The sequence below is a fragment of the Haplochromis burtoni genome, unplaced genomic scaffold, assembly GCF_018398535.1.
Source record: "Haplochromis burtoni strain Fernald_Lab_line unplaced genomic scaffold, NCSU_Asbu1 Contig_126, whole genome shotgun sequence".
Classification (NCBI taxonomy): Eukaryota; Metazoa; Chordata; class Actinopteri; order Cichliformes; family Cichlidae; genus Haplochromis; species Haplochromis burtoni.
The window spans coordinates 1,282,259-1,295,400 of NW_024582487.1; the positions used below are offsets into that span (position 1 = coordinate 1,282,259).

Genomic DNA, 13,142 nt, shown 5'->3' on the forward strand with positions numbered 1-13,142 from the left:
GTGGCGAGAGGACACATCCCTGAGGTGCTCCTGTGTCACCTAAAGATGAACTTTGTTGTGAAGCAGCATGATTGTAGGGTCTACACTAAAATATAAAGCGCCTAGAGGTTTGGCGCTGTAGAAATAAAATTGAATTGAACTTAAGTGAATTTAAATTAATCTGAAAATTAAAATGCAATTAATAGAAAATTAAAGCCGGGCTGAAAATTTGTTCAGCTTCACCCTTTATGAATATTGGTAGATGTGTCAAGGTAAATGATTCTGATTCTTTCCAATATTCACCTTCATCTGGAAGCAGTTTTCTGTCATAAGAAGCATGTCCATTTTCTTTGATTTCCATATGAGTTATATACAATATAGAAAGCATTTTCAGTTTGTGTTTTGTAATTTCATCAGGGATCCACGGTTTTTTCTCTCTTGACATCTGTCTTGCATGATCCAGAGGAGTGGGAGAAACCACACAGCTTTTACCCTGCTCACTTCCTGGACAAAGAGAATTAATTTGTCAAGTGAGATACATTCGTTCCCTTTTCTGCAGGTTTGTGAGCTCAACTATCACTGTTTAGGTTACATTGATGAAAGTAGTTCTCTCTTGCAGGTCGCAGGATTTGTCTTGGAGAGAGTCTGGCCAGGATGGAGCTCTTCCTCTTCTTCACCACCCTCCATTTCCATTTCACTCCTGCACCTGGAGTTTCAGAGAATGAATTAGATCTGACTCCAGCTGTGGGTTTTACTCTCAGCCCTTCACCTCACAAACTGTGTGCTGTTTCCAGAATGTGAGGAACAGATATTCTCTAAAAACATATCTTGCTCTTGTTAAAAGATTCACCTCAGTTGTTTCCAAAATGATCTGACTCCAGTTGTGGGCATTACTCTCAGCCCTTCGATTCACAAATTATTTGCTGTTTCCCAAATGTGAGGAAGAGATGCTCTTTAAAAGCTGTTGTTGCCCTGTGAAAATAAATCAGCCCAGTTTTTTTTCAGAATATTGCCTTCTGTCATTTTGTGTCCTTTATTTCAGAGTCACTGATTTACAAAATGTTTAGTTCATTTGTTCCTTTAGTTTCAAGGTAATTTTATTAGCCCAGTCTCATGTAGGTAAAGATGTCACATTTGCCTGTTTGCTTTAGAATAGTCTCTGAATAGCTGTCTGTAAAGTTTTGATTGACAATAAAGGCAGAATGTTTTGATTATCTAAAAATGCTACATCAGCACATGTATCATTTTCTCACTTGCTCTTAATAAAGATAATAATAATAATAATAATAATAATAATAATAAATGTTATTTATAAAGCACCTTCCAAGACACCAAAGGATACTATACAATAGATAAAAACACATAATAGAACAATGGCAAAAGCACAAGATAAAATTAACAAACAGTGGGTTGACAGTGAATATGCAGATTTGAACAGATGGGTTTTGAGTTGAGATTTTAACTGGGGGAGAAAACCAATGTTTCTTATATCTGGGGGTAGAGAGTTCCACAGCCTGGGAGAAATGTTCCCTCTAATTTTTCATGTGTCTGAGCGAACACACAAACTCCCTGAGCGGTCCCTTGGACCACTGTGAGCAACAGCGGACATGTGCACTGTGGTCACACCAGCATCGAATCCATCCAAGTTACATGGTTTATTAATCAAATTACAAAATTTACGTTTATGTTAGACTACTTTTAATTAAGTGCTTTAGTCTATTTACAATGAAAATTTAAAAAAATCTTGTTCATGACCTGTGTAGTATGTTAACGCTATTGGAAGTAAAAATAACTTTAACTCCAATTTTGAAAACACAACTTTCTTTTCTTTTCTTTTTTTTTATAAAGCTCTAATTTGTATTATGAGTCTGTGGTCTGGGAGAGAGTCCTGTAACTCTCTGTCTGCAAAATACAGTATATAATGACCAATGCTGGGCAATTAATTATATAGTTACTTCTTCAAAAAAGTTATGCAAACAACAAAGTTTTTTGCAGCTGTTTACCTAAAAATGCAGCCAAGGCATTCTTTTTCTAAATAAACATTTCAAACTATTTACAGAACAATCAGCTGTTCTGCATCAAATTTGATGCCACACAAATTATTTGTACAACTCCAAAAAATAATTTCTGTCCACTATGAGATAAAGGATAAAGGACTATTCATAAAATCAAAAATACTAAAACTCACAGATCTGGTTTATTTTCTTACTGCACAATTTTGTATAAAGCAATAAACAACCTATTTCTTGACAATATTCAAAAGTTGTTTTCAAAAGGGGAACAGAGATACAATTTAGGGGGGAAATTAAATAAAAAAAACATTCTTGTATCTGTACAACAATAAAATGTTTTTGCACCTCTGTGTGTGGATTGAAGCTGTCGAATAGACTAAGTAAAGAACTGAAGCAATATCTCAGCATGACTCAGTTTTAAAAACATGGTTTTTGTAAAGTACAGGGAGGAGGTAGGGCTCTAATTGGGTGTTCTCACCCACTATTTTCACAATAGCGTGATGTATATATGTGTGTGGGTTCAGAAGTATGTCTATAAAAGTATATATATATATATCAGTAAATTGTTAATCTTTTGATATGTTGTTACTGGGATATATATCATTTAAAAAAGATAAATAATTAAAAATAAGAACTGCATGTAACATGTAATGTAATTCTAATGAAGAATTTATGATGGACAGGGCATAAGCAGGAAGAAAAAGTGTAGACTATTAATTACTAATTATAAAAATATTTATGAAATATATAAAATATAAATAAAATGGTCAAAAGGGGGCGGCCTTACAGTTTTTCTCAGTTGATTTGGTGCTTTCTTCACATCACTATTAACATGTGCACAGCAGTTAGTGTATTTCTCAAAACAATTGGTGCAAATTGCAAAACCTAGTGAATAACCTGCAAAAGCAGGTCACTTGCTAAAAATCGATAATAAGCAGTGTGAACGGACGGTACCTTGCTCAGAGGTACCACAGGGTAGCTGTACAGTGGATTCAAACCCCCAACCTTCCGATCATGGGGGCAACCCTGCTACCTACTGAGCTATCCCAGCCCTAGAAAAAGTAGTCAAATAGCTTTGTCACGTTTTCATTATGGCAGTGTACAGTATTCTCGCTGTGTTTTCCAATGCAAAAAAAGGTCAGAACTCGCTGACACTACCTGGAAATGCTCAAGACAGCTCTATACACTTTTTGTACAGCTATTTACCGTAAAATCTACAATAATGTTAGACATTCCTGTAGTTAGGGAAGTGAGTGAGTACAAGATACTGAATACGTATGTTTCACATTTTTACTGTGTAGGCTGTTTGTAATTCTACAACATTGTGCAAAAGAAAAATACTCTACAGTCACTTATTTAGAATAAACATAAGAAACACCCTTTTGGTAGAGCTTTGCACAAATGTGAACAATATAACAGTACATATTGTAACTGAACATACGTAAATCATTCTGGCACATCCAGACATTCCTGTCTGTCTGGCAACATATTTTGATCTACATCACAAAGGATATCAGCCCTTGCAATATGGCGAGGAAAGTATCTCCTGGAGTGGCGTATCCGCCCTCTGCATGACTCTGCTGTGATGTTGTCACATGCTGCATCCATGGCTGCTAGCAGGGCCATTTGCGCATGTGAATGCCGGTCATAAACCTTCCACCTCCAGGCAGAGAAAAACTCCTCTATCGGATTAAAAAATGGGGAGTAGGGAGGGGGATATTCAACCAGCATTCTGTCATGTGCTGCAAACCACTGTCTGACCAGATGTGAGTGGTGAAAATGGACATTGCATTGTTTGCAATCACCATTGCACAAATGGCTTCCTCTTGCTGCGGGGTAAAAAGCAGTGATGGGCAGATGAAGCTTCATGAAGCACTGAAGCTTTTCATCCAATTGGTTCATCCCAGCGCATATGGAACGCCAGGACTTCCATAATTAATTAATTAAAAACACCATTAAATAATTAATTAAATGTGTCAATAATTAATTAAAATTGGAATAATTAATTAAATAAATAGTTATGACACATGTAATTAATTAGTTATTGATACATGTAATTAATTATTTATGTATTTCACATTTTAATTAATTATTGACACATTTAATTACTTATTGACACATTTAATTAATTATTGACACATTTAATTAATTATTTAATGATATATTTATTTATTTCATTTTGGCAGTCCTGGCGCCTGGCTCTCATCATAAAATAATTTTATCTGTCAGCCTCACCCATCAAACTCAGGGGGCGGGGTTAACGCTGATCGAGTCAAAACCATTGCTTTGGCCTGGTGACCATTGTTTCTAGCACACAACAACCTAACAGAAGCTAACAGAACTGAACTTTGAAAAACCCTGTTTGTGTGTCACCAAATACCGTTTTAATATTTTTTTAGTCGAGAATGTAGTGGTTTAATTTTCATGTGTCTGGTCGGTTCGTCAAGATACAGCCTCTTTGCAAAAGTGCTTCGATGATGTCGGAGATGTCTGCCCAGTCTCACGGCAAAGCGTGGGATAGACCCGCTCGCCTCGCAAGCAAGGCCTGCTTATTGCTCAGGTCAATCGCTATCATCCAGTGCGTATCACCCCGAATCACAGGGTGCGCTTGAGCATTTCCACCAAACTTTAAAAGCCATGATGAGGAAGTTCTGCCTCGAATCAGGAAGAGAGTGGGACGAGGGTCTGCCACTTCTCCTTCTAGCGGTGAGAGAGAGTGTGCAGGAGTCCACGGGTTTCAGTCCCGCAGAGCTGGTGTTTGGACACACAATGCGTGGTCCCCTGCGGCTGCTTAAAGAGAATATCTGTCCGACACAGCTATCCCTGAGCAGAACGTACTAGATTACCTAAGTTGTTTTAGGGAGCGTCTGCATAGACACTTACCTATCCCTGTTTGCTGACACTTACCCATCTCTGTTTGCTGACACTCCGTCTCGCACTACTGTCCTCGAACATGACATAGATGTAGGTGACCACCCTCCGATCAAACAACACGCTTATCGTGTGAACCCTACCAAACGTGCACTTTTTCAGCAAGAAGTTTCCTACTTGCTGGAAAATGGTCTAGCTGTCCCTAGTTCTAGTGCCTGGAGTTCCCCATGCCTTCTTGTGCCGAAGGAAGATAAAACCCCACGTTTTTGTACTGATTTTCGAAAAGTGAACAGTGTGACCAAACCCGACTCCTATCCTCTTCCCCGCATGGAAGATTGTGTTGATAGGGTTGGCTCCGCAAAGTTTGTCACCAAACTGGATTTATTAAAGGGTTATTGGCAAGTTCCCCTCACTCCGCGTGCATCTGAAATTTCCACTTTTGTCACCCCTGATCACTTTCTCCAATACACTGTCATGCCGGTTGGCCTTCAAAATGCCCCTGCCACAATCCAACGCATTATGCACATTGTATTAGGTGGTGTCAAAAATTGTGAAGTGTACTTAGATGACATTGTAGCTTATTCAGAGACCTTGGTCAGAACACCTTGGAACACTCACTGAGATTTTTGAAAGATTAAAAGAGGCATCCCTTACCCTAAATCTTGCCAAATGTGACTTTGGTAAGGCCACTGTGACTTATCTAGGGAAGCAGGTGGGTCAGGGACAGGTGCGCCCCCTGCTGGCTAAAATCCAGGCTATCCTAGATTTCCCTGTGCCTCGCACTAGACGTGAGCTTCGCCGGTTCCTTGGAATGGCCGGCTATTATCGTGGCTTCTGTAAGAATTTTGCAGATGTAGTTGCACCTCTCACCAGTCTCACAAGTGTGTCAAAACCATTCGTATGGTCCCCCACATGCCAGAATGCTTTTGAGTCTGCCAAAGCTCTCCTCTGCAGCACACCAGTACTTGCCGCTCCTGATTTCACACATCCTTTTAAGCTCGAGGTGGATCCCAGCACCAGCGGTGCAGGTGCGGTGCTGTTGCAGAAGGACAAGCATGGTGTCGATCACCCAATTGGTTATTTTTCAAAGAAGTTCAACATTCATCAGCAAAAATGCAGTATTATTGAAAAAGAAGCTCTTTCCCTGTTGCTTGCACTACAACATTTCGAAGTATATGTCGACTCTAGTTCATCACCTATCATTGTTTGCACCGATCACAACCCCCTCGTGTTTTTGACTAGGATGCAAAATTCTAATCAAAGGCTCATGAGATGGTCCCTCTTAGTGCAGGATTTCAATCTGGAGATCCATCACAAAAAAGGGACAGAGAATGTAATGGCAGATGCGCTGTCGCGTGGTTTTCTGAACTCCTAAGTGCCAAACATCTATAGGGGAGATGTTTGGTCTTGGCAAGGGGGGTGTTACAGACCTGGCCATAATGTGTCTTGGTGGCTGTTTTTTGTTCTGCCTGTCTGTGTCTTTAAGAGTCTCTGCGGATGGTGAAAATAACAAAAGCAAGGACAGCACTAAACATAAAAAAGAGTTTTACAAAAGATAGACCAAGTTCAAGCACTGATAGTTGAGCGGGGGTCAAAGCAGTGTTACTCAAGATGACAACATCTGACTTCTTCCCCAGAATTGGGATCGTCCATGGACGGTTCAGTGAGTCTTTTCCTTTTCCCCCGCCATGTGCATTTGCATTTGGGCCTCTTCTGGATGGAGGTTCCATGGGGGGAAACTCTGTTTGTCCAAAAAAGCATATTTGGACTGGTTGGGTAATTTGTGCTGTGGCTTTTTCTTATTTGTGGTAGTTGAAGGAAGTCTTGGTCTTGGATGTGTTTTCTTAAACCAAACTTTCTGTTGTTTGGCGTGGTTCAGTGGTTGTGGCAGCATTGATAACTGAGTTATGGGTATCTTTGGACCACGGGTATATGAATCCCTTTTTGTAGTCTCTCTCATCCTTTATTTCATTTTCATATTCCGCTAGTCTTAGATCAATTTCCTCCATTTGTTTCAGTACATCATTCTTGTCTCTTGCCATCACCTCGAGGTGCTGTTCAGTCTGTAATATTTCATTTTCCTCATTCAAATACCTAATAGTAATAGCCATCAACGCACAGAAGCATTAGTTGAGGACACTATTCCATGCAGTAGTGAAACCTGGATTGTCCTTACCAAAAGATGGCGGCTTGAGAATACGTAGTCCTCTTGGGATCCTTGCTGATGTAGTTTGATAAGGTGATGGCATGCCATTTGTTACTGAGTATCTGCGATGTAGAACTTCCTCAGGTGATCTGTTGATTCCTGATTGGTGTCTTGTTCAAAGAGTGAGGAATTCCTCAAAACTTCTATAAGATTGAAGCAACAGAAAGCTGATGCTCCTTGAATGTCATCGTCTCTTGTGGTCAAGTAGGACGTGGTGTAATTCTAATGTTGTTGCTCCATGGTGAGTGTGTCAGCTAAATGAGGACCTTTCCACAAATGTCTTTCCATGTGATGATGTCCTCTTGCTTTTTAATCTAATTGCTGCACTGCCTTCTTTTTTTAATAAATGCTTCTCTTTGTAATCTTTTTTTTTTTGTATATTTGTAATATTCTTTTTATGTATGTCATGCATGTATTATTTTAAGACAGGTGGGGATTATGTGTCCTTACCCATGTCTTCACCATTAATGACCTAGTCCAGTATTTACTTGGGCGTGACTTAACCAATTAACTAATACTAACCTGTTATATGTCAGCTGGTTTATCCATGAAGATGTGATTGGTTTGATTTGATTTTTTTCTGTTTCCTGTTTTTAATTTAAGCACACTTCTATGTATTACTATGACCGTGAAGAAGGCCACAAGCCGAAACGTGTTGGTCAGTCAATGAAGTTGTTCCTCTTCCCGTCAAGTGTTGCTGGAGTTCCTGCATTGTAATTTTTTTCATCCTCTTCACGCACCTTGGAAGTAGGTGAAGTCGTGCCAAAAAATTTTGTTGTGATTTTGTCTGGAAGTAGAAAAGAATAAATGTATGTATTTAAATTGTAGGTTGTTTTTTTTTTTAGCATATCTGTCAAAAAAGTTCCCCAAGCTGCTCAAATATATTTTTTGTACCTTTGCTGCTGTGAGGTCAAATGGGTGCAAGCATTTTAAATGTTTTTATTTTAACAGAAGGAGTGACTGTAAAGACATGAGATTTGCTACATAAAATGCCATTGCTTTAGCCTGTAGTGTTTCAGTAGTTCCACCCTTTTGCCTCATAAGTGAATTAAAAACATCAAACAAACTCGCCTAAATGTCAAAGAAAACAGACGTGTCAATAAGATACAAATTATTTTCCATAAAATAAAAGTATAATCAAGTATAAACTTCCAGAGGTGGTGCAAGAAGAAGACACAAATGCAATGACTCTAATGAGAACTTAAACGAGATATAGAATACAATTAAACCAGAAATGGTCGAATGCAGGAGTCCTTTGAGCAGCAAGAAACAAATCAAGTAAGAGGAAACAAATTCTTCAACATAAATCATGAACACACAAAAGGATGCAAACACACACTAAGAGAGAGCAAAGGAAGTTCAGAGCTATAAATGCACATATCAGTGGAAGTGAATGTAAAAAGGTAAGGAGACCAATGAGGATAATGAGGTAATGGAAGCAAAACAAAACACAGGAAACAAATGAGTATCAAACAACAAAATTAAAACTATCAAGTTACTATCAGTGGGAAACAATAACCCTGAATACGAGATGTATTACAAAAATTTTACACAGAGTCAAACACTGAGTAAAAAGCTGAATATGTTGTGGCGAATCCACTTAGCCAAAAAAATGGATCGGACATCAGTTGTAGAAACGATAGTCTTTATATAAGGCTTCAAAAAGGGGAATGTACAACAAATAAACTTCTCGACATCAGAGCAACATATAATGGCTTCCCGAAACTTTCTTTGCTAGCTAAAACCCAGAGTAACTTTCGTCTACCACAAAGGATTCTGGGAAACGCAGTTTTCTAATGAAAATACCTGTTAAATGCTCCCCTTTAGCAGAAAATTAAATCTATAATTAACAGCTCTCACTAAACATGTGACTAACACTTAAATCACTTACAAAATAACCAAAATGCTGTTATCAAACAAAACTGCAATAAAGTTACAACATCCTCCCCCCCGATGAACAATCTGTTCATCTAAAGCTCCAGGTTATACAACAACTGAATCGGTCTTCTTAACAGAGTCCCCGTTGTCGTGCGAACTAAGCAAGATCTAACAAGACCGTCTCGACCAGGAAACATTTCTTCAATTCTTCCAAGTTTCCACACTTGTCTGGGGAGGTTGTCATGCCCAATGAGCACGACATCCCCTAGTTTTAGGGGTGTAGGCTTTGAAGCGTCACAGCAATGAGCTGACTTCAGCTCCAACAGATAGTCCCTTCTCCAGGTGTTCCAGAAGTTGGTCATAAGTTTCTGCCGGTATCTCCATCTCCGAGTAATGTCCTCTTTGTTAGGTGTTGGATGGTGTGTGTCCTTCGGGATTGACTTGGGTGGTAGAGATGTCAGTCGTTTGCCCACCAAAAAGTGGGCTGGAGTAAGTGGTTGCGGTTCATTTACCTCGTTGTGCACAAAGGTGAGAGGCCTAGAGTTCAGAGTTGCTTCGACTTCCGCCAACACAGTACACATTTCTTCAAAGTGGAGTGAAGAAACTCCACAGCTCCTTCAAATCTTGGTCTGCTCACTTAAATGTTCTGGCATTGTCAGAATAGATAACTCTGCATAGCCCTCTCCTGGCAATGAATCTCTTCAACGCTAGCAAAAATGTCTCAGTTGACTGATCTGACACAAGCTCTAAATGGACCGCTTGTGTCACAGCACAGGTAAATAGGCCCAGCAAAATCCACACCTGTAACTTCGAATGGTGGTGACTCGGATATTCTGTCCCTAGGCAAAGGTGCAGTTAGCTGATGCCCAGCCTTTGCCTTAAACCTCTTACACACAGTGCATCTGGTCACAATGCTCTTAACCAGCTGCCGAGCCCGGATGATCCAATATCTCTCTCTTATTTGTACAAGAGTGTCCCTCACTCCTGAATGCATCACCCTTTTGTGACAGTCCTGTATCAGCAGTTCTGAAAATCTGTGTTTGTTTGGCAGAATCCAAGGATGCTGCTCTCTGAATGTGAAGTCCGACTGCTGCAGCCTGCCTCCAACACTAAGCAGCTCATCTTCATCAAGGAATGGTTTCAGTTCCTGAATCTTACTGTCATTCATCATAGGTTTTCCTACTTTCAGTCTCTGGACCTCCTGGTGAAAACTGTGATGTTGTGCAACCTTAATCCAGTACTTCTCAGCATCAAGAAGCTCATTTGCTGTCAGCTCACCTCGCATCTTTGGTTGCATCGTTGTTTTTGCATTAGCTATGAATCTCCTAATCCATGCTGTCACTCTGAGCACTCTCTTCAGTTCGCTGTAACTCTCAAGCTTCAGTATTGGTTCACAGATGTCAGTGTCATTAGCAGCAAACTGCATGGCTATTTGATAACTGGATTTAAGTTCTACATTCATTTCGTCTGAAATGTTTTCATCTTCAGACTCAGGCATCCGATCTTCTGATACAAGAAAACTAGGGCCATTCCACCATAGCTGGTTTTGTAGTAGGGCCTCCACTGATTGTCCTCTTGTGGGCAGGTCAGCGGGATTAGCTTTCCCTGGGATGTGTGACCATGAAGATGGACTCGTAAGAGTCTGGATCTCAGTCACTCGGTTTGCAACAAACGGTTTCCACCTTTGTGCCGAACTGCAAATCCATTGCAAAGTGATCATGGAGTCAGTCCACATTTTTATTTGGGCTTGCTCCATCTTCAGCGAGATGATCAAGTTGTTCGCCAATCTGGCCCCAATCACGGCTCCCATGAGTTCCAGACGTGGCAACGTCATTTTCTTTAGGGGAGCCACCCTGGCTTTAGATGCGACCAAGCTCATTGTCGTTTCTCCTTCTCGTGTTTTGCCTTGCAGATAGGCCACAGCACTGTATGCCCTTTCACTGGCATCACAAAACACATGTAATTCCAAGCCCTCTTTGCTTTCTTGTTGCATATTGATTTGGTACCACCTTGGTATGGTGAGCTGGTGTAACTGAGTAAGCTCTGAACACCACTGTTGCCATTCTTGTGCCAGATCTGGTGGCAATTCCTCATCCCAAGAGAGCCCCCTCTCCCACATTGCTTGGAACATGCACTTGACCCTAATGGTGAAGGGGTTCAGAAACCCAAGTGGGTCATAAATTCGTGCTGAGGACTGCAGCACGCTTCGTTTGGTTCCTTTCTTCTCTGTTAGAAGCCTCACTAGTGAACTAAGGTCAAAGGTGAAATCATCAGGCTCTGGCCTCCACACTAATCCAAGCACCTTTAATGCTACTCCATTCGTCTCAGGTGCCATCATGTAGCAGAGGTGTGGACTCGAGTCACATGACTTGGACTCGAGTCAGACTCGAGTCATTAATTTTATGACTTTAGACTTGACTTGAAAAAATGTTCTAAGACTTGTGACTTGACTTGGACTTTTACACCAATGACTTGGGACTTGAATTGGACTTGAACCGGTTTACTTGAAAAGACTTGATATTTTACCCCAAATATAAAATTTAACATGCATATTATATAGAGATTGAAAATGTGACGTCATTCACGGGTAGAACCGCAAAGGATTCTGGGAACTCGTGGCAAGAGGTACTAGCGCACGCAGGCTTTCAATTGAAATCAGTTATACAGCGATAAAAAGAAACACAAAAATGTCAAGAAGCTGTTGTATTATTAACTGCAATAGCCGGTCGCATGACAGCCACGGGAAGCCGACGGGTAAAGAGATCGGTTGTTATCGGATTACGTCGTTGAAGAGAAATTGTTCGAGCCATGTTTCCGAAGTAACAAAGACGCGACGGATGGCCTGGATTGCAGCCATTCAAAGATCAAATATAACGTCCCAGAACACTCCAGCTCACAGGTTAGTCTGCTCCAAGCATTTACACGAAGGTCAGTGTTTTTTAGTAGTTAATACGTCATTTTCATAACATAATTGGTGATATAGGTTACAAGCAAGTCTGGCGCTGAACAGAAATTGTCGCGCTATGCTCCTTTATTTATTGTGCATAAATAGTGAATTGTCCTGACACAATATTGCGTTTCGCTTCTGTTATTATGGTACATTGACAAAAACATATACTTTTATTCACAGGATAAAACAGGTTTTTTGTATCACTAATTGCCCAGTACGATTACAGCATACAGTATTATTGTCACTGCTACATTTCTGTAACGCGTACCAGAAATTATTTCCACTACTAATTAATTACCGTTGAGCTCAAAGGTCCTATTAATAAACGGTTAACGAATGTGTATTTATGACGACGATTTGTGAGACTGGTAAACTTATGATACGTACGATGGTCTTTACTTTCTACACGGTGCATTTCAAGGTCCTGCACCCATCCGTCGGTAAACTGTACCTGGGCTTGTTGCAGTGACCTGAAGTTACTAAACTTCATGAGTGTATGCACTCACTCCAAGAACCGTATAATTATAAATATGCATATAAATATGCTACGATGAGATAGCTGACTTCATCTAACTAGCAAATGTTGTCCAGGCTACGTTGGTGATACAGTTTTTTTTAATGTGTATGATATTTTTGTCATGCGATTTTAAAGCTGGTCCTACAACCGCATCCAAGAATAACATGCAGCTTATCTCAGAACTGTCGGTGAAAATTATTCTTGGAGCTAGGTTTAATTGAGCTGCATTTTAAAGAGGTGCAATTTCACAATTTGTGTATATTTTCTAAGTTCACTATTTTGTCAGTTCAGCTGAGTTTGTCATCCATTTGCAAAGCTCCATACCAGCAGCCGCCAGTATTTCTTTGGCATTCGTCGTTATGTGATACGCCTCTTCCACTGAGCGTGTACTTGAAATGAAGTCATCTACGTAAAGTGACTCCCTTATTGTATTCACCACTTGTGGTTGGCTTGTTTCATATTGTTTTAGATGTCTTTGAATTGTCGCTGCAAGCAGAAACGGGCTTGGTGTAACTCCAAACACCACTCTCGTCATCCTCAGAATGCGCAGGTGATCATTCACTTCTCCATTCGGTGCACCTGAGAACCACAGGAACCTGACTGCATCTCTGTCCCTTTCTGCAAGACGTATTTGCAGGAATGCTTGTTTTATGTCTGCCAGAAAGGCGATTTCGTGTTCCCTAAATCTAAGGAGAACACTGAGCAGATCTGGATTCAAATTTGGGCCCG

At 40.3% G+C, this 13,142-nt stretch overlaps 1 protein-coding gene across 1 annotated transcript in view; it reads left to right on the forward strand.

Annotated features, from left to right (window-relative positions):
• The window catches only part of LOC102308091 (cytochrome P450 2K1), a 9,601-nt gene extending 8,821 nt beyond the window's left edge, over nt 1-780 (forward strand). The window contains exon 9 of the mRNA XM_042224035.1: nt 599-780. Coding sequence (XP_042079969.1) covers nt 599-780 — 182 coding nt within the window. The remainder of the gene's footprint in view (nt 1-598) is intronic.
• Nucleotides 781-13,142: the final 12,362 nt, after the last annotated feature.